This window comes from Ixodes scapularis, unplaced genomic scaffold (assembly GCF_016920785.2).
Source record: "Ixodes scapularis isolate PalLabHiFi unplaced genomic scaffold, ASM1692078v2 PGA_scaffold2__306_contigs__length_199485367, whole genome shotgun sequence".
Lineage (NCBI taxonomy): Eukaryota > Metazoa > Arthropoda > Arachnida > Ixodida > Ixodidae > Ixodes > Ixodes scapularis.
Window position 1 is genome coordinate 9,204,607 of NW_024609857.1, and position 20,816 is coordinate 9,225,422.

Consider the following 20,816-nt stretch of genomic DNA (forward strand, 5'->3'; position numbering starts at 1 on the left):
TCAGGACCTTTTTCTTTTTATAATTGCCAGCTGGTGTATTTACTGAAGTCAAGTCTAACAATTATAAATATTGTTTTGTGGAGGCTTACTACAACTTTCCTCTTCACATTGGACATGAAGTGAGGCAGCTGACAGATTCTAGCACCCAGAGGAACACTGACCGAAAAATCAGTTACTGAGGGGTGGTTCTGACCAAACTCGAGACATACGCAAAAATAGATAAATAGCTTTTATTTATATGTACAGCATATACAAAAGGCCGTCTGTGTGTTTGTGTGTGTTACCAAAAATTCTGTATGTTACTTACACTTCAAAATTTAAACAGTGTTTGCGGCAAGAACGACGACACCCAAAAAAACTACAGAGAAAAAAAAAAGTGATGTTCGTTGTTTGAAATAAATGCTGATGAAGTACGTGGACTAACAGGTGGAGGATGTGATTACTTCCTAAACAGCCAAAATTAACAGTTGCGGCATTTTTTTCTCGTTCTAAATGCAACAGGGTTCATCCACACATGTACTCATTCACACATTTATGTAGCATTTTTGTGCAGTCGTCAGCCAATACACGCAAAAAAAAAAAAAACGGGACTGCTTCTCACAATTTAGTCGATCCAAGATTGAAAAATCACATCAGAATTCCAAACATTCCTTCCAACCATGTGTTTGAAACGGGTGACTAGAACACAGTGTTGTAAAGATAACCCAGAACAAAGCAAACGGACAAGTTCTCTCCGCACACGCGGTGTTCTCCTAGAACTTGCATAAGAATGCTGCGCAACCCTAATAAATATATACAGCACTTCTTGAGCTTTGTGCCAAAAGCAAAGCCTGAGGTGTGTACAAAAATTATGCTTTCCAAACAGGAGGCTGTCTCCCTTTCAAGTCTCGAGACCAGTGGCGGCTTGTTCTGCACGTGTATCACAGTGAAAAAAAAAAAAACAAGAAACAAAAACTCTTCAAACTTGCACACAATCACAGCATGAACCGTCATGCTTAGCAAACATACACAAATGTGGTCCAGCACCTATCGTATGCACTCGTATCAAACTTGCTTCTTCAAATTGTCTTCTTGAAAGCATTCTTTCTTTTTTTTTTTTCCCGCAGGGTTTATAGTATTTTGTTTCCTACTTGTAAAACAACTTCCGTAGCTCCTTCTCACAATGTAACACCTTTGGCATACCACAACAACAGCTACTCTGTTCATTTTGCATCCTGCAACTCCTTGGAATGTTTGTTGCTCAAAGCAGAATGACAACAGCACAAACAGTAAGGGAGGGGTTAGGGAAAAAAAAACCAACATGGCCAACAACTATTCCTACCTACACAATGAACACATATTCCAGCACTGCACCTCAATCTCCTTCGGAAAGGAAGCACTCCAAACGAGCAACGCGTGATTGTAGCAAACTCTCACATAATTTTCGTCACTGTATCCTCCCGCTTCGTGACATATGAGCATGAATGAAAACTACACAAAGCAAATTCACTTGTACAAAAAACAAAAAATAAAAGTTCCAGAAGTGAGCCCAATTTCGACAAGGTAATCTGACAAGGAATGAGAGTGGCAACAAAACAATGGGAGAAAAAAAAGATGAATAATATCCATGCCGGCACCGTGTTCCCATGACTGCAAACAAGCTTTCCATCACACGGTCGTATCTTTGCTTCTCTGCAGCGCGCTCTTTGGATGCAGGGCAACTGCACGCAAGTCTGTAAGGCAGAGTTCTTCGGGAATATATATAGTCTGTGTAGATCTGTGTGTGTATGTATATACTAGCTATCGTATTCTTTTTTTTACAGGAGGTAGAATATGTCTGCTCAGTCCAATTATTTGTTTTGCCACCAAAAACTGCCCGCAAACAATAAAAAATAAAGCCACGACAGTCGGCGATGCTCTTTCCTAGACGGGGCTATTCAACCACTTAAATGTGTCCAGTCATCAGACTATCTAGTTTTGGGGGCAAGATCTTATGGGAGCAAAAAAACAGAACCAACAAAATGAGCAAATACTTCCACACTGTGCCAAGTGCCATTCCCACTGATGAGACCGTGTCGCGCGACGCGGGCGTGACATGCCACCAAAGACCGACTAGCCAATTACTATACGTCTTGGGCCTTTGAGCTATTCCATCTATGTACATATTTACAGGTGTGTGCTAATGTGACGATTGCTACGACAGCTGTGTAGGCCCATCGCACGTCAAGTTTTGCTGTGCATTTTGCCCAGCACGTGGGGCAGGTACTCGACTTGCCACATACGCTCGGAGTCCTCACCTACACCTGTTGGCATGGCTCCTAGACGTCTGTGTATGTACATATGCAGTGATGTGGTGTGATGTACTGCTGGCAGTTACATTGACGGCCTGCTCTACTTTGTCTCGCAAGAAAAAGGCAAGTGCTTGGCAAGCTTGAAAGAAAAATCAAAAGAAAGAAAATCCCAGAAAAATAGGAGCAAAAAGTCCAGAACTGAAAAACCAGATTTAAACAAATTTACAAGAATAGGCAAGTTTGATAAAAGTATTGCAGCAAAGAAAACAAAAAAAAACGTAGCACAGCAGCATATCAGTGGGACGAGAAAAAAATAAAGGGACAGACATGGGTGATAAGCGTTTGCATTCTGGACATGTCGGGCTCACTCCTCTCTTCAGAAAGAAAGGCTCGGCTCAGACGGGAGAGAAAAGGCTTTCATCCCAGAAAGTGTGATTCACCTGTTTTGAATGAAAATCGGTGCAAATAAACCACTCAACTTTAGTGAATAGTGGTTTTGAACTGAACAGAGTTATATATCAACTCTTAACTTTGAGAGTGCAGAAACAGCTAGGAAGGCATCATCTACCTTTGCGCAGTGGATGCTACAAATAATGTGTTCTTAGATTCCGACTACCCATTTGCACACTTCAAATTCCTCTCGCAAATTTCCCCAAGATCAACTTTACCTACAAACTTCACAAATTTTATTATTCGCTCCGAAAGAGGAAGAAAAAAGGGCATCAAAAAGGAGGGGCCAAAGGCCACGATTGCGTTATGTGCCACAAAACCTCATAAGGCGTCCATTGCAATGTTTCTCTCTTCTCTGCATTTCATGCTAGTATCGTTAACAAAATTGTTCCATAAGAAAAAAAGAAAAGAGAGCAGGCAGACATGTTAATGCCTTCTCACCGACACGCAACGCCGACCTATAGTCGGTGACAGGTTTAAGAGTTCAGGGGAAACTTTTCCCACCTCTTTCCACTTTAGTAGAGCATATGCTGGAGAGGAGGTTGACCTCCATCTCCAGCGTTTGGTCTGCTAAATCCGAAAGACGTAGAGGAGCTTCCCCTAAGCTCTTTACCTGCCACCTACTACAGCTGGACGTCACGTCGGCTGCATCACCAGAACTTGTGCGCAAGAAAAAGAAAGAAAACGAGCGGGAGACACAAGTAGGCAGACACATCCAGCACAACGCACCGTGCCAGGTAAAGAGTGCTACGACGAGACTGGTGCGCAAGTCCGCGTGCCGCCTCCAACAACGACGAGTCACCCACCCGGTAGTTTGTTGGAGGCCTCCATCACGTAGGCATGGAGCCTCCAGGCACCTTGAGTTGCTGCTGGGGTGGCCTGTGGCGCCGCTCGTCGTTGGGGAGGAGCAGGGGAAGCTTGAGGGCTGAGGGCATCAGCTGTGCTTGGACCTGGCTGGCAAGCACTTGCTGGTACAGTTGCTGCTGCTTGGTCGTCGGCATCGTCGCCTGCAGGGACGCGTTTGTGCCGACCGTGGTTCCGTGGGCTATGCTGGCACCGGGATCCGCACTCCTGGCTTGGTGGGGTCTCGAGCCATTCCTTGCTCCTGTCAGTCGAGCCAGTAAACAAGTTGTTAAGTGACACATTAGGTACAACAATTATAACAAGGCTATTAGTTACACATACACTCACAAACTGCTGATGGAACTATACAAGCTGTTTGATTTTTATTCAAACTGATTTTTTTTTTTTTAGGAAAAGGGCAAAAGGTGGACAAGAGTCATCGTTACCTTATATTTCTCAGACTAGGTGGACATTGGTGAGGGAATACTAAATATAAGTCAACCTTTTCAAAGATAAATATCTCAAATTAGAGTGGCAAAAAAAGAAAAAAAAATATATATATATAAAACTTTTTAGCAACGAAACTATTTATTTTTATTTTTCAGAATTGGGGTGGCGTTTAGGGTTATATTCAGAGTCGATCTATATGCAAAGATAGATGGCAATCATCACGGTAAGTTCACCAATTAATTAAAATCTGTTAATTCCCCCCCTTTTAGAAACACCTGTATCTGCCCCTGACGACACAACCGAAATGACTGTCACTCTTTTAAGCATTATTGTGGACAGGGCTTGTGAAGCTCATTTTGCGTAAAACTTTTAAATCAAGCCAAAAAAAAAAAAAAGTTTGATTAATGTTTAGAAAGTTATCTCTTTGCAAATTTTTTATATTGGTCTGGCCTCTAACAGTAATTGCTGTCAATATTGCAATTTCAACATGACCCCTGCCCAAGGGACACATCCGGCGTTCAGATGGCCGCTGTCTTTCCAGTGACGCCTGGCCCAAGGCCCGCTGTTACTAAAACCAAAATAAGCGTATGCTAACAAAATGGTGCTGCAGCATGCACTAAAAGCGCAAACAAAGACGTAGAAAAGAATGAGAGATAACCGCATCAAAATGCAGGATCTCTTGCCATATACTCGCCAAGTGGGCGCTTCTGCGGTATTTTACAGTACCTGTAAAATCACGAGATATAACCCACCTAACTTCAAGAGCACCGAGAGTCGGCCCACCAAGTGGGCAGACTCTCGGTGTACAATCAAGAAAAGTTTAAAAGATTGCCATTTTTAGGTTGTGTCCCTTCCAAGCTTGTTATGGTGGCGAGGGGCAACGAAGCAAAGATGACTGTACTTCCCACTCAGCAATGTTTACTTATATCCCGCATAGCGAACTAGCCGCATTTACGCCGAGGCCATCATTGATCCCAACACTACTATTACTAGGAGTGGGCCATCTTTCGGTGTTAAAAAATATATAGAAAATCGATCCAAATATAGGGGTGGGCTGTCTTTGGGGGTGGAGCATCTCTCGGGATTTTACGGTAGGCTAATTTATTTAGTATTTCCTCGTTTGTACTGTCTCGACTATTTGCCGGCCCTCAAGACTGACAGGTCCCCAATCCGGCCCCTTTGCCAAAACATTTGGAGACTCCTGCCTAAAGCCAATCATTGAGAAGTTAACTTATTTTAGTTAATTAGCCAACTTACCATGAGGATTATCCCATCTAATGTCCACCAAGCCCGATAAATGCACGGAGAAGACGGCACTTATCTCACTCTCGCAGCTTTTTAAAAAAGAAAGTCTGATTTGAACTAAAATTGAACACCTCGAATATTCTTTAGATCCGGAGGCCGCTTGCTACGAGTAAACCACCATTTAAAAGACTCCATTTTTTTTTTTAGAGCGCAGCTCTTAGGCGCTTGTTTCCGGCTTGGGCAGCATCGGCGTCACCATCGGCGTAACCGTGAAATCACAAGACCCCCCCCCCCCCCCCCCCCAGGTCACGTGACCCTCCGTACCCTTCCCTCCTCCTCCTCCTCAAGAGCTGTGCTCTAATTCGGCGTTACAGGGAGTTGTAAACGGCTTTCTTTCTTTTTTTTTGTCCGAGCAGGTGTTGTCATATGCGGTCTTACAGCCACGCTAGGGGTCCAGCCCAGTGAGAGAGGGAAGAGCACACCTTTTGCTAGATGGGCAGGATGGCAAGTGGCAGCCTCCAGGGACCCTGGCACGGTGTGGTTTGGCGATGGGTACAGCTTGCTCTGTCCCAGGATGCTGGGCAGGCCGTTGGACAGGGGGCTTGCCGTGGGCGCAGACACTTGCGAGGATGCCATTAGTTCCTGTGGCACACACACATTCGTGTCTGCTCGGTTTCACTGCATGCTTAGTATGAACATCCCTGAACAAGGGGGGGGGGTCTGGTGCCCCCCTTATTTTAGAAGGTTGTTACGGACGACAACATCGGCTATGCCCTTCGGATGTACCACTGCCCAGATAACTAAATTCCTGTTTGCTGATAGGTTTGCCACCTGCCCAGCTTTCAACCAACGAGCCAGTTTTCTGGATAGCAGGTCGGTTGCTTCTTCAACCATCCAAGTGCTTTTTTTTTTTGGTGTGTGTGTGTGTGCGGGTGGGGGGACTTTTATAAACATATTTTATACTCGTTTCACCTAAACATAATGAAGGTAAAACAGCGCAGAACGACAAAGACTAAAAGGAAGGAACAAACACGCCGGGACAGGCACCTCAAAAATCGTAGTAAAATAAGTCCGGCTTTTCGCAAAGCATTACTAATTTCCCCCTTTATGTAGATAATTAAGATATACGTAGGTGCATTTTAGATTAGATATTTGTTATCTTATCAAGATGTACCTGGTTTCAAACACCAAAAGCATTGCTTCTTCCTCTGACAATCAAATCTTGTAAGAACAACTTCGCATGGCATATGAACAATGTGCAAATCTTCCTTTTTTCTTGAGGTGAAAATGAGTATAAACCATAATGCAATTTACCTTTTTTTTTACCGAAAGTGCACAAAATTTTGTTAAATACCAAGTAGAGAAAGCAAGTGAGCAGGCTTGCTTGAGAAATGACAGCATCGTTCAAAATCTCTAAGCAGGTGTGGCAGCAAATGAACACACGAGAGGGAAATGGGAGAAAACAGGAAGCCTGGGGGGTGCGGGAAGCACATGACTACTCCAAAAGACTGATGAAAACTGGCGCACAATGAGACAAGGAGAAAGGAGGAAAGAGGAAAGAACACAGACCACAGACAGGGACATACTCGCAACTCTGATATAATAGGTGAAGAAAAGAAAGAAGAAAGACTCATCACAGGGGACACCGGGGCCAGCGGGAATGCGTTCAGTCGCAACTAACCCGTCCAGCTTACCACCTTACTACACAGGGCTGCCCTGTCCTCCCGATAGCTGTGTGTGCCTTTGGAAGGGGGTAGGGGAGAATGCACTTACGACTTTTAACAATCTAACAATCGTCGGCATCCTGACAGACACATGTGGTGCTATTGTCCATCCACAAAGGCAGGCAGCTGCTACGTTTCCACTTTCTTCCTTACTTTTCCGCTTGTTTTCTTTTCAGCCACGTAGGTCCACACAATGTTTAAAAAAAATGTATTTGCTTCATTGCTTTCAAACTCGGTTCTTTTTTTGTCCTTTTAACCGTCACTTTTTGGGGTGTTTTCGCCCAAACACGAGAATATGCTGAAACATGTGCCGGCTTGTCTTGGGGAAAGGCTGACATCTGTAGCAAAATTGTAGCCTGCTTGTGTCCCAAAGTGACAAGAGCAGTGCACAATAGAAACAGCTTGCTAAGCGCTCGAGTGCTTACTCATTCCTGCTGCACAGGATGAGCAGAAGTGCGGGATTTGTTTCGGACGCTTTACTTTTCAAGAAATGGCACTATCACAGACAGTATGAGCTGAAACAGTGCTCCGGCCGGCGCACAGCCCTACCTGCGCCACATGTCGCACCGCTCTGCACACACGGCACCCTGAGGCCGAGATAAATTCTCGCTTGCACTCGCTAAGCCACTGCGCTCTTTCGGCCATCTGTTAGCGCAACGGCGGGAAGGGGGGAGGAGTGGGGAGGGAGAGCGCCCAGATTTTGGGGAGTGGGAAAGGAGGGTTCAATCTCCAAACTGCCCCTCTGCCACGACCGCCCTCTGCTTAAGCCACTGAACTGTTTCCATTAAAAAAATTACAATCATTCAATCGATAAGAAACTAAATATGCGTTTAATAAAACATTTATCCAGAAACTACCTACCAGAGAGAGCACGATAGCAAAGATACGAGTGTGACAACGCATTTTCCACTTCGGCACTTTCTTGAAATGCACTGAAATGCATGTCAGCTGAAAATGTGAACATCGGGCTGCACGGAACATGCATCGTGATGGTGGTTCCGTCGGCCAATATTTCCGCTAGCAGACGGCCGGAAGAGCGCGGAGAGCGCAAGTGAGAATTCATCTCAGCTTTAGGGTGTGCAGTGTTTGCGGAGCGATGCGACAGGCGGCGTGGGTAGCACCGTGCGCAGGCCGGAACGCTGTCTCAGCTCACACTGTCCGCAATAGTATGTATCTCTATGCAGTGAGCAGCGGGATGGGCCGTATGTGTATCAACTTTACCGCGTTTCGTCTCAAGCGCTGACGAGTGTCTTTCCAAAGTTCAGTGTTGAGTATTTATGTACTTACATGTGCCATTGTATTATTATACCTATATTAATTGATTTTACTTTGGGAAGCTCATGTCAAAATAAATTGACTCTGTATAATAAAGACTGTGAACACTACATCTGTCGTTTCACCAATTCAACCCCACATAATTACACCCCCCCCTTCAATCCCGCCCGGACAATCTTTTTCTTGGAGAAAAGGTGGCAACTCTATCGTTTGATCATGCTGACTAAGATAAGACCGGAAGCACAGAATGTATGCGTACAGGCGCGTGGGACACCAGCACAAACCACACTCCGTACGAGGGTTATGCCAATTTTGAATGCAAAAGCATTAAAGGGAAGCTACAGAGCTTCTTGGGAAAAATGAGTTAGAAGTGAATTCTAGTGTCTTTTTACCCCGTGAACCCGAATACCCAAACCATTTGCTGCGCAAGTATTGGTAAACGCGAGAAAAACGCGAAAGACAGTCGCTGTACGTGACGTCATCGACGGATCTTTTGGCTGCCCAAGGCTAGGGAGGCGGGGCTTCAGTCCTACTTTGAAATTGCTCGTATGGCTCTCCGGCGCGTCGCATTGAAATATAATTTTGATATCTATTATTCCAAAGGCGAAATGAACGCAATTCAAGCGTTTTTTCTCAAATGTAGAAGTGCCCCATCTTCCCTTTAACCGTCCCATGGAGCGAGCCGACAACATCAGCTTTGAAGCCATGCCAAACGGCCCCTAAACTCCTTTCTCCGAGTGAAGCCGCAATCTAATGGCTCCCAGCTTTGAAGCCGAGCAAAAAGCCTAACCAAACGGCACCTGGTTTCCCCGCTCCCAATGGAGCGCAGTGAAGCCAAAATCTGATGAATTTCGGCTTCGGTCCAATTGGCTGGCGCACGTCATAGTTTTAAGAAACGTGGCTCCCACTGGCCGCTGCGCATCAGTTTCAAGGACCGCCACCTCATGACGCTGCGGGTCTGTGCTGCCAGCGCGCCGGTAAAACGAAGAGTCTGGCCGCCGAGCGAGGCGGCTCCACCGCCGAGACCAGCGTGGCGAGGAGAGCGCGCACGCTGCCGTCCACGCCAGTACGCCGCAGACAATCAAAGGGAGTGGAACAATACATGCATGCTTTTGCATTCACAACTCATAAGAAGTGCTTAAATGTAGCTCAGGCCTTTTTATTGTGCACCACAGATGTTAGCCACGCCGAGACCAAATAAACGAGCGCACTGTGCGGGTGCTATCTTATTTGGCTGTTGCGAGATGTGTGACATCAATGAGGCGAGCGATCGCACTTCTCTCGCCAGCATGTTTTGCAAAGAGCCTAATCCTTCCAGAGAAGCTGTGCTATGCAGCTCGCTGGCCATAGTATCAGACTGCCAACGCACCGACCCAAGCTTGAGTCCAGCTGGGGCTCGAACTTTATAAATAAGCTTTATAATCACTTTAACGTTGTGTAATGCTCCCAGCGTGTCACTTGTTCACGACGCTCGTTCGTGACAGTTTTCTCACAGAGACCGACTCATAAAACACATTCTGTGTTACTAACAGAACTGCTTGCATGATCACAAAGATGACTCGCATTGTTACAGGTATTCGGTAACATATGAGGTCATTCAAGTTTTACGATAAATAAAGAGTGACTACTAACCGAGTCCTAAACCTCAGGGACCTAATGTTTACAAAGAGAAAAACATCACTGTAAGAAAAGAAAGAGTACTGCTCTCCAATGGCTATAGTTATAATCACCAGTGAAAAGAGGCCGGGCAGGCCTCGGTAGGTAGTCTCTCTTCAATTATTTTCCCCTAAACTAGTCCCATGAAATGTTCACGTCCAAGTTACATAATGTCAGGGAACCTGTTGCACATCAGGAAAACTAGCTAGTGCCAAAAAGCCATACAAGAGCATAGCTAAGAACAATATTAGTGAAATTGATTAAAATCTTTGGGATGTGGAATGGAAGCAACAGCCTTACTTACCACTCTATTAAAAGTCAGCATGCCACAAAAATAGTCACAGTCATCACATTTTACCCAGTTTTGTAATTACACATCCTGCATACTCTTACTTCGCGGACGTAATACTCGGTAAAAGTGTTCACCATTTAATAAAGGCAGGGTGAATTAGGCACCGTGGAACAGAGATTTGCAAACACCAAGCAGTCTACTCCAATTAGATATCCACATTTTCTGGCTTTTCTAGATTTCACATAATATATTTTTTATTAAGATCCTCTGATTAACCTGGGGAAAAAAAAATATGCTTAACACAATCTGTAAAAAAACATATTCAGAGCCATCAGCAAATCAACTATTCTCTCTTAGTTATACTCATATGATGACATCAGCAAAATCAATGATTCTCTAATAGACTGATATGATGACAGCAAGTGAATTGAAACTGATTTAGCACATAGATGACATTGTTAATAAAGCTAGAGGTAAATGTTTTACACTTCGGCACACCTTGAAATTCGCTGATTGAGAAACAAAGAAAACTGCATACCAAACACTCATTCGACCCATCCTACAATATGCTAACACAGTTTGGTATCCTCACACAGCAAGTGGAATGAACAACATTGAATGAGTGCAAAAACTTGCTGGGAGATCATATTTAATAATTATCGGTATAGTGTTTCGGCATCAGGTTTACTGAAACAAGCTAACATCCAGTCACTGGAGACAAGAGCAAGAATAAACAGATTGCGTAATTTAAACTCTTTTATAAACTGGTTATTTAATGTTAATAATGCAAAATACATAGAATTTTCTAAGACAGGATTGGCTAGACTAAATCATAGGCACAATCTGTTTAGATATTCTTTTTCCCCTCAGGCAATCGGCAAATGGAACTCTTTACCAGACGAAGTTGCAACCCGTCCGTCATTGGACGTTTCTGTTGAGGCAATTATTTCTGCCATGAGTAAGTGTTCTTGAGTGCAATATGCCACTGTTTTTTGTAACCCCCCTGCTATGGCTCACAGGTGGGAGCCGCGGTATTCTTTAAATAAGTTTTAAAAAATTCAAAAGTCGGTGATAGTTGTAATGACAGTTGTATGATTCTGGCCTTAGCAACAGCAGATATAGGAACAATGAGACCCCCCTAAAAATGGTGATTCCTGTGGCAAAGCACTGGATTGCGGTGTCCAGGTAACCTCCCAAAGGGTTTTTGGCTACAGGGAGTCATATTTTTTGTGAAACACAATGTAAAACCACAATTCGAGGATTAGCGCAGGGAACTGTGATGACACAGACTTGGATAGCGACGGGTAACCGTTTCCCGCAACTATCCGTTCCTGCCTTTCGACGCTTTTAGTGCAGTACGAGACCACTCACGTCATCTTGCACCGAGACGGGGGTAGCATATGCATCGGAGCGAGCGAATACGACCACTCGCATCATATCCACACAGTTAAACAAATATGAAATTGTTATTTAGGACAAACTACTTGTCTTTCTCTCAAATTAGAGCATTTCGAGTGCCCAATAAAATTTGGGACTCCATTTCCGTGGCACCGATAGTGCGAGAGGCTTGCGTTTTGAGTTGCAGTGAAGAAACACTCTTTTGAAACTTGCTGGCGTAACCTTCGCTAATGTTCACAATTTGTCCCACCCATAACATGTGCTAAAATTGAGTATGCTATTTTAAGCTCCCTAGAGTAACTAAAGTTATCATTCAAAGCCCCAGAACAATTTGCACAAAGAGAGTGGCACTGCTGTAATGTTTCTCGCTCATGTTGTTAATTTCTTATATAAATCAGCACAGGTAATTAAGGTTTATTTCACAAAGAAAGAAAAATCAGTAAATGCATTAGTATCTTGATGAGCACTACAAATCGAGAACACTAAATAAAAAATTGTGTAAAGAGGTCAGTCATGGTATATACTGTGAATGCCAAGTAAGAAACAGTAGCACAAAAACATAACATGTATCATCACCAGCATTGGGAAGTACTCGAGTATACTGTACTTGAAGTACTACAAGCACGTTTAGAAAACTTGTACTTGACGTGAAGTACATTCTCTGAGTATGTACTCGTATTTTACTTAAAGTGTTCATTCTGACACTTTCCCAGGAAAGTACAACTCCAGACTTCCAAGTACATTCCCTGGTCTTCTTAAATTTGTATAACAAAATGATGCCTTGTCAACATATAAGTGCCTTATGAGTTGTGTTAAATAGTTTGTCAGCAAGAGTAAAACAACTACCCTGTGGCCACTTGATTTTGTCCAATATGTGCCACCATGTCTGAAAATAACTGATACACCCTCGATTAGCCCTGGCCCCTGGGGTAGTGCAAACCAGTAAAAAAAGAAAATACTGTATGAGGGAATGAAAGGGCACCACAAAAGATTGTGTTAAAACTACTTGTAATTTAATTTGAAAGTACATTGTATTTATACTACTTTACTTCAAGTACCTCGTGCCCAGTGTACTTGCTAGTTTACTTGAGGTACGTAACCACTCACTCACTTTGTACTGCCTAGATGTACTTAACCCAACACTCACTATCTTGGCCAAAATAATCTGAAACGCCACGACTCACAATAAAACTGTCGGAGCTGCCCGTCGTACCGTTCGGCAAACTGTGACGCGCACCGAGGCTAAGACAAATCCCCTCCTGCGCTCGTGGTGCCACTATGGACTCGCGGCAACATACAGATCAAACGAAACGAAACTCACCGGCAGAGCCAATCCCTGAGGCACGGAAGAGGACACCTGGTGGTGATTCTTGACCACACCCATCGCGGTGCGGCCGGGAGGGTGGGGACCTCTCCGGTTGAGGGCGCCACCACTCCCGCCGGCTGGCTTTGTTAGGGCGGGGGCCGTCCCCTTGGAGCCCCTGGGTCCGTTGCTTTGTAGTAGCGTCGCGCCCCCCGTCACTCCCGGCTTGCTCACCGTCACCGAATGGAGCAGCACCCCACTGTTCACCGAAACCTGACCGTTGAGCACGTCCGCCGTCGCCACGAGCATCGCACCGCCGGCTTCCTTGGCCCTCGCCGGCATCTGAAGACGCGACAGTGCACTCAGGTGGGTCCGAAACGGGAACGACACCGGCGCACTCGTTGCGGGAGTCACTGCCGTGGGCGGGGGGTTGGGGGTTGGGCTTTTCTTCTTGCGGGCGCTGGGCACAAACACGCCACCATTGCTGGTCGGCGTCACTAGGGAGTCTCTCCGCGGGGGAGGTTTCGTCGGGGCCCGTGGGGCAGGGGACGGGGAGGGGGCGACGGCAACGTGGTGGTGGCTCGCGTTCCGCACTGCGTGGTTCGACGGGTTTGGCAGCAGGGAACGGGGCTGGCTCGCGGAGGAGGGTTCTGCCGTCGCGGCGCCGCAGGCGAAGCCGTAGGGGTCGGACTGCTCCTCCGCCGCGGAGGCCCGGGCAAGGCTGGGCAGCTGGGACTCCACGCAGAGCCGCCTGGAGACAGAAGCAACGCGCATATTGGCGTGGATTCTCAGGAGTGTTGGTCGGGTGCTTGAAGGCACGGTCAAAGAGGTACGAGCAGTTATCTCATTGCGACGTGCCACTTTCCTGGTGCAACAATGCGGGGTTTCGAGCAGCTACTGGCTGTGGCATTTGTTGTTTTCTCCATCTGTCCGTCTATTGTTACTGTCTATTGATTGTCTGTCTATTGTTACTTGTCAGGCTTTCGGGCAAGCTCAACTACGTGAATTATCTGTCCCCAAAAAATAACCCTTTCCTTGTTTGTTTCGCGTGCGGTTGGGGGAAGAACGAGGATTTGAGGAGGTAAAGTAATAAATGCACCTTTCATAAATGCACCTTTCTCAAATACTGGGACCTACAAACAATTAACATATATTCCGTGCCTCGTGTATCTGAATCGTTTATCCTAAAAACTGGGTCGCCAAAATAAAAAACACTTTTGTGGTCTCTTAACTGAAACGTGAGAAAATATTCCACAAGCATCATGAGCCATGAGAACGTTTCTGGTCATTTGTCACTGGATTCCCTAAACTTTCTTGTAACGAGCCACAGGCAGCAAGTGCTTACCACGTATTTGAAAAAACGCCAAAGGGCTCCAAGATGAGTGCAGCAAGACAAACACTTTCCAAACTAAGCACTTCTGCTCTTCACGATGCTGCATCCTATGCAGGGAGTGCCTCGCAAAGAGCGTCAAGGAAGAACTATTTCGTCCGCAAGTTATACCAAACGTCAGAAACACCAAACGTCAAAAGGAGAAATGAAGGTCAACTCACTTCAGCGGAGGAGGACGAAGGTTGCTCTCGGAGCCAAGAGCCATAGAAAGCGCTACGCGCGTTGCGTCCCACCGCCGATCCAGCAAGAAGAGGCCGCTGCCAACTTGCCTCAGGCCAAACGTGCACATCTTGGGGAGAGAAAGAAGCCAAATGTCATCCTCAGGTCACTGTGCTATGGACAGGCTCGCGACTTGCCTCGGATTTTCCAACCTGCTACACATTTGTGGCTAGCAAATGGGAGTGAGGCGGAAGGAACTCACGGCTGCTGGCCTCGGGTGGTGCGACACATAAGGGTCGTTGCTGTGGTCGGGCCTTCGTCGACACGTGCCAGAGGTTGTACTAGGAGTCGCTCCTGCTAGGACGGGCGTCACAGGCGGCATTACGTCCATCGAACTACTGCAAATAGACAATCAATCCTTGAGTTGGAGTGAAGGTCACCGGAATACTAACTGTGCAGTCACCGGACCAGAGCTTGCAACAAAGTGTAAAATTCAAGTTGAAAATAGTCTAGATGAAAAGCTAGTCTCTCTCGAGTATGCTCGATGTGCTTTAATAAGCGCAGCTCACAACCTCAAATATTCCCATGTGAACAACAGCACTGACTTGATCTTTATGCATTCAAGGCATATACAAAACTTCCTATTTCAAAACAAACATGTTTAAGAAGGAGACGGCTGCAATTTGGAGACGAGCATTGAGGCATGTGCCACATTGCACCAGCTTTGTGTGGTAGTTTTGTCCAGACGCTACGATAAGAATGAGACACGACGCTAAATGAACCTCGCAAGTTTCTGCACCGTGAATTTCCAGTAAAGCCGTGCACCCCACCCACAAGAAGTAAGTGCTGCGCACCCCTTGGGCAGAATCTGAGTTGGTCTGCTGCATGACGAGGAAGGCTGGTTTGAGGCGGTCGGCAAGGACGTCTTGGGAGGGGCCTGCTTGAAACTCCCGCCGCCAGTGGCCGCGGGCGAACGCACCACGGTGGGCCCACAGTTGACTCTGCAGCTTCCAGAGCCTGGCATGGCAACAAGAAATAGCAATGAACACGCTATCGGTATGACAGCGTTCATCAAGCAGTTAAACTGGCAAGTAAAACCTTACTTATACGAGAGCCCCGCCATCTGACAAAGGAATTTACGGCAAGTAAAACCTTACTTATACGAGAGCCCTGCCATCTGACAAAGGAATTTACGGCAATATGGATGCAGGTATATCTGTTGAACATCTGGGTGGCAGTATCAGGAAGCAACGGCCAGAAAAGTTACAAAGATCACCTTCACTGAGTGCCAGTCAACAAAAGCTCTCCCTGTGATCACAGATTATTAGATTGATCCACAGAAGTGCATAACACTGCCCACAAAGTGCTAATAATTTGAAATAATAACAGAGGAAAACACCACTCCACTCTCACCCTTCTTACAACTGAACAAAGATATAACAAAATGTTCAATTAAAAGAAGTGTCACTCGGTGAGAGAAACTGATAACACAAAGGACAGTCACTAACACAAAAATATAAATAAAAACTAAGCAAAGCCATCACCACCACAATATAATATGGCCACAAAATTTCAGCTGGGTACCAGCATTATTCATTTCCATTTCAGAACATTCCCCCCCTCAGTTCACGTAAGCTTTTCTACTAAAAAACAAAATAAAAATTTGTTTTCTAACTTAACCGAAACAAATGACAACTCATTAAATCTCAATGCAAGCTGCAGCTTCATATTCTCGACAAAATTTCTCAACAACATCCCAGCCCCAGAAACTCCCTAAAATAGGTACCTGCCCCTAGGCATTCCAGCTTGTCTAGGGAGACATGGGTACAACACATAAAGGAGTGCATGCCAATGCCCTCAAGGAGGCCTAACTCCTTGAAAACGGGTTCATTTCTTAATTTTGGGCACTCATCTTGCCGACTGGCTGAAAGTGATGTTAGTCAAACCACTGCAAGTGAGGATCACGCTACCATTTTCATTGAAGATTTATGCTGCAGTAGAAGATGCTGCAAAAAATAATGCCAATTATGAGTAATAGTATGCAGCAAACACCTGAAAGACCTAAAAAAATTTTAAAAAAAGAAAACATATAAAAATAGTGTTTATTTTTGTTGTTTTTTTAAATTGGGTTTTATAGTGCTACATATCACCCAACATTTGCTAGAATTTTCAAGTAAATAATTTCTCGCAAAGTAAAGCATGCAAGAACTAACCACAGCAACTGGAGCAGAAACTTGGACCGAGAATAAAAAAGCAAGAGTGGATGGGACATGTCAGTTGAAGAGTAGGCGACTGTGAGAAACTGAAATGTTGTGCACAAATTTATCCTCCGTCTCAATGTGCACAATGCCATCGGAAAGCTCATTTTCTGTTAGATCAATTACTGCAGCCAAATATATTCATTTTAATTAGAACTCAAGGAGTATAGTATGGATTAGTTTGCAAATTATGCAGCTCCGAAACCTTCGTGGAAGATGGGTGGTAACTGCGAAACACCAAGCCACCGTGAGCAAGGAAAGAACTTTCCTCGGAAACGTGACATGTCGTGCGTGAAGAAAATCTGAAGGTCAGACATGCTGTTTCAGATGCACGCAGCTTTTTTCAAAATATTTTCGAGGGAACATTGCATAGACGAAATTTGGGCAAGCCCTTGGACATTGGTTAAAGCCACGAGGCCACTGAAGCCACTACGCTTAGGGAAACGACATTCCGTTCCCCGAAGCTCCCGTGGGAACCGCCCTTTTCTTGCCTGGTGTAGAGAGGGCAAAATCGGCGATCGTTACAGCTCGAAAATGTGACTTCCCGGGCATTGGCACGATGTCAGAAAGCTTGAATGACATCTTTTTGCTCCGTTGCGGACCGCCTTAACATTCTTGGAGAAAGAAAAAGCGTACCCCGCGATTTCAGATATAAAGCTTCGGATAACTGGCACCAACGATTTTAAGCACCAAGATGGCCGAAGCATCGTTACTTCTAAGCGCAGCTTATTCGGTGGCTCTAGACGCCACAAAGGCCACCGCAACCGCCCCCGGCCGCCTCGGTGGTTGGCACGCGAGGTTTCCCGTCCCAACAAGAAGCACAGCGTGTCTCCTCCTTCACGTGGCTAATCTTTACTGCACACAAAGTCCACCACGTTTCGTCCAACGTCTGCGTGGATGCGGTACCCGAAACGCATCTCCAACTGCCGTCTATGCATCCTGTTCTGCCCGTGCGTGGACGTCGCGATGCTGGCTGCTGAGCATAAAAGTTCCGGAAAAAAGCGCAAGCAAATGCGAACGTCGCCTTACTCGAGGCGTCCCGGCTGCCAAAGCTTTTATGGACTGTCGCGCTGTGGACGGCATACATGTGAATGCACACAAGGACCCCACCTTCTAGGGAGCAGGCCTGCTTGCCGCCGCTCGCCGCCGAGGACGGGAGGCAAGCCGGCGAGGTGGCGCTGTTGCAGTGCTGCGAAGATGGCGGGGCGGCGCACGACGCGGCGGGTGAGGAAGAACGAGGCAGGGCGGCGCTGTCGGCGGCGCCGGTCACAGCCAGCGAGGCCACCACGGCGTGCGGTGTGGGCTTGGCAGAGCCCATGCTGGCCTCCTTGGCTGCACGGTGGTCTATCAGCAGGTCGTCGAAGTTCTTCTTCCTCCCCGGCACTGCCCGCCGCAGCGACAGCGAGTGGGTCTGCACCGAGAGAGAGGAAAGCGTTAACCCCGAGTAGGCTATACCAAACACCCAAGGTTTTGGAACCTTTCATCTATTCTTTTAGACGCAGACTTTGCTATCTTAGACTTAAATACATTTACGTGCGATCCAAAACTTGGTCTCCGGCTTGACTCGAAGCACAGTCGCATGTATTGCCAAGTGGGACGTCGACTATGGCACCATTTACGGTGATGTGATTGACCTAAGCCATTTTGGTGCACCTTTCGGAGCAGCCAAAATAGTGTTTTGGTGCAGCAAATGCGGCCTTTGGAGCAGATATTCTTAAAAAAAATTAAAATATTAGTTTTAAGTGCTGTACAAACGAACGGCACTTTGCGTTTTGTCGTGTTCTGATGTGACGTGTTGTGACGGAACTCGCGGATCGTGTTTTTACTGCTGAGACATCAAACAAGTGTACAGTGCTATAAGCATCGTCGAGCAATTCGGAAAAACCGCTTGCCATCGTTTTACTGGTCCCGACGTGCCTATTTTCGTCAAAAGTAAGCAGACGTAAAGCAATAGATTGCAAGCGTCTTGGCTGATGCCTATGTGGTGCAATCATGTTTGCATGCACGTAAGGGCAACTTCGGCAGGCTTGCAGGTGCGCGTTTGATTGAAACCAAAACCATGCCACTCCGCTCCGTAACCAACTGATTCCCAAAATTGTATGCGAAATGTAACTCTAGAGCATATGACAAATAAACAGTCCAGCGGCGCGTGTTTGACAGGCCAACAAACAAAGTATAAGCTAAAAAAAGCTGAGCACATTGATGCAAGACAGTGCGAGCCAGGTTAAAAAGGTTCCTGGAACGCTTCGTGCAATGACTGAACTCGAGACAAACAAGCGCGCTGTGCAAGTTCAGCGTGCAAACATTGCCTTCTTTGCTTTAGCTCACTTCTCTTCACCAACTTTCTTTCGCGGCAGATTTTTCACGTTCCGGGATCCCTCTCAGAAGAAAGCAAACCAAGAAAAACCTAGGTAATCAATACTTTGATACAGCAGTCTTCGAGTTAAGGAGAGATTTTTGTAGTAACGTAGGATTTAAACAAGAACAAGAATGTTGATGAACATGCGGCTGTACTTAGTTTCATTTTAGAAAGCACCATATCTGCAGCGACGTGGGGACGACACGCGGCACGCTAGCGTTGGAGCGTTCGCACACAGCCACGTGTATCCTTGAAAAAAATAATCATAAAAAAGACGCAAGACGAGATCCACGAGACAACGAGAGCGCGGAACTCGAGACGGCGGGAAAACCATGCAAGACCGGATGGACGATTGATGCAGGGTACTTTGTGTCGGGCAGCCGCTTGCACCACATAACCCACGCGTGCTCAATGACGGTACTCAGTTTAGTTTTGGTTCTGAAAGGCGACCGAAATGGTTTTTTTGACGCAGGCTTGGCGCGGATTACCCATATTTTGGCAAAATGTAGCGGGATGTAGCAGGGTTAGCCCCTTAGCACAGTATGGCGCAATTGGCGCAGCAATCACATCACTGCATTCATTTGTGATGCACGAAACACTGGACCCTAGTAGTCTAACACGAGGGGGTAAAAACGGGAGCAGAATGCGGCAAATCATAAGCGCCGACATCGGTGATCCTGAGAAAAGGAATGGGAAAGGGAGTGACAGAAAGGATGAAAAGGAAAGCAGACGAAAGGTGAGGCATGTTTGTTTTGCTGCAATGCTTTGAGTGCTTCGAGTAATTGACAATTATTTATTTTTGTACAATGCGCGATGCCAGTATTTTTGAGCAAAATAAATCTAGAAAACAACTAGTAGGTACACACCTTGCAGGTGGTGTTTCGCCGCTTCTTTGTGAGTACTAAAGCATCGCCAGCGATATAATGCTGTCGGGACCACCTATGTCCGTGCCTATGCCCCGCCTTTTCGAAGCGGGCAAAATGCACGGGACTTTTTTCTTTAAATTATCATGTCAATTTTTCTCTCCCATTTCCTGCCCCAAAATTGACACGCAGCACACAGAATTATCCTCGATACATCTCATACACAATGTTTTTATAAAGTACTTTGTAAACTGCGTGACAGAGTTAGCACAAACATGATATTGGTAGATTCTCGCATTTTGCTCAGACAAGGTTTAGACGAACATAAAGTTTTGCCAACTTAGTCGGTATTCAGGATGAGCAAATTCTACCACGCCGGTAGTTCTCGCAATGACATAACGGTTGTGGAAGAATAACAGGAAAAGCTGGCAATCGCATGTTCGTGCTAACAGTGTTACGCCCTGGGCATGTACAGTGGAATCTCGTCGACACGATTTTCGCGGGAACCGAAAAATGAAATGTATCATCCCAATATAGCATTATGCAATACGGACTCCAAAAGATCATACATAGCACATGCATACATAGTAGAAAACTTGCTACGGCCCCAAAGGCAGTGCAATACCGCCGTTATCGTACTGCCTAGTGCTGGCAGACCGGAAAAGAAAAATACAAGTTTTTGAATACCTGTCAAAACTCACTTCTGCAGCTGTATTATCCAAATTCAAGCGAAAATATGATTGTATTTTCCATGTCAAAATACATTGCTCCTATGGGACCTTGGCCAGGGACGAAAAGAAAAATGCATTACGCCGAAAAACATATAATTAAAGATCATATCAACGAGATTCCAGTGTAAATGCTTTCCAAAAGGACATTGA

General features: G+C 45.8%; 1 protein-coding gene across 1 annotated transcript in view; it reads right to left on the reverse strand.

Annotated features, from left to right (window-relative positions):
• Window positions 1–214: 214 nt before the first annotated feature.
• The window catches only part of LOC8029471 (ataxin-7-like protein 1), a 28,014-nt gene continuing 7,412 nt past the window's right edge, over window positions 215–20,816 (reverse strand). The window contains exons 7-13 of the mRNA XM_029984124.4: window positions 17,824–18,124; window positions 15,310–15,472; window positions 14,718–14,853; window positions 14,458–14,585; window positions 12,925–13,657; window positions 5,741–5,900; window positions 215–3,825 (exon numbers count right to left, since the gene is read on the reverse strand). Of these exons, the coding sequence (XP_029839984.3) occupies window positions 3,551–3,825; window positions 5,741–5,900; window positions 12,925–13,657; window positions 14,458–14,585; window positions 14,718–14,853; window positions 15,310–15,472; window positions 17,824–18,124 (1,896 nt within the window). The 3' untranslated portion in view covers window positions 215–3,550. The remainder of the gene's footprint in view (window positions 3,826–5,740; window positions 5,901–12,924; window positions 13,658–14,457; window positions 14,586–14,717; window positions 14,854–15,309; window positions 15,473–17,823; window positions 18,125–20,816) is intronic.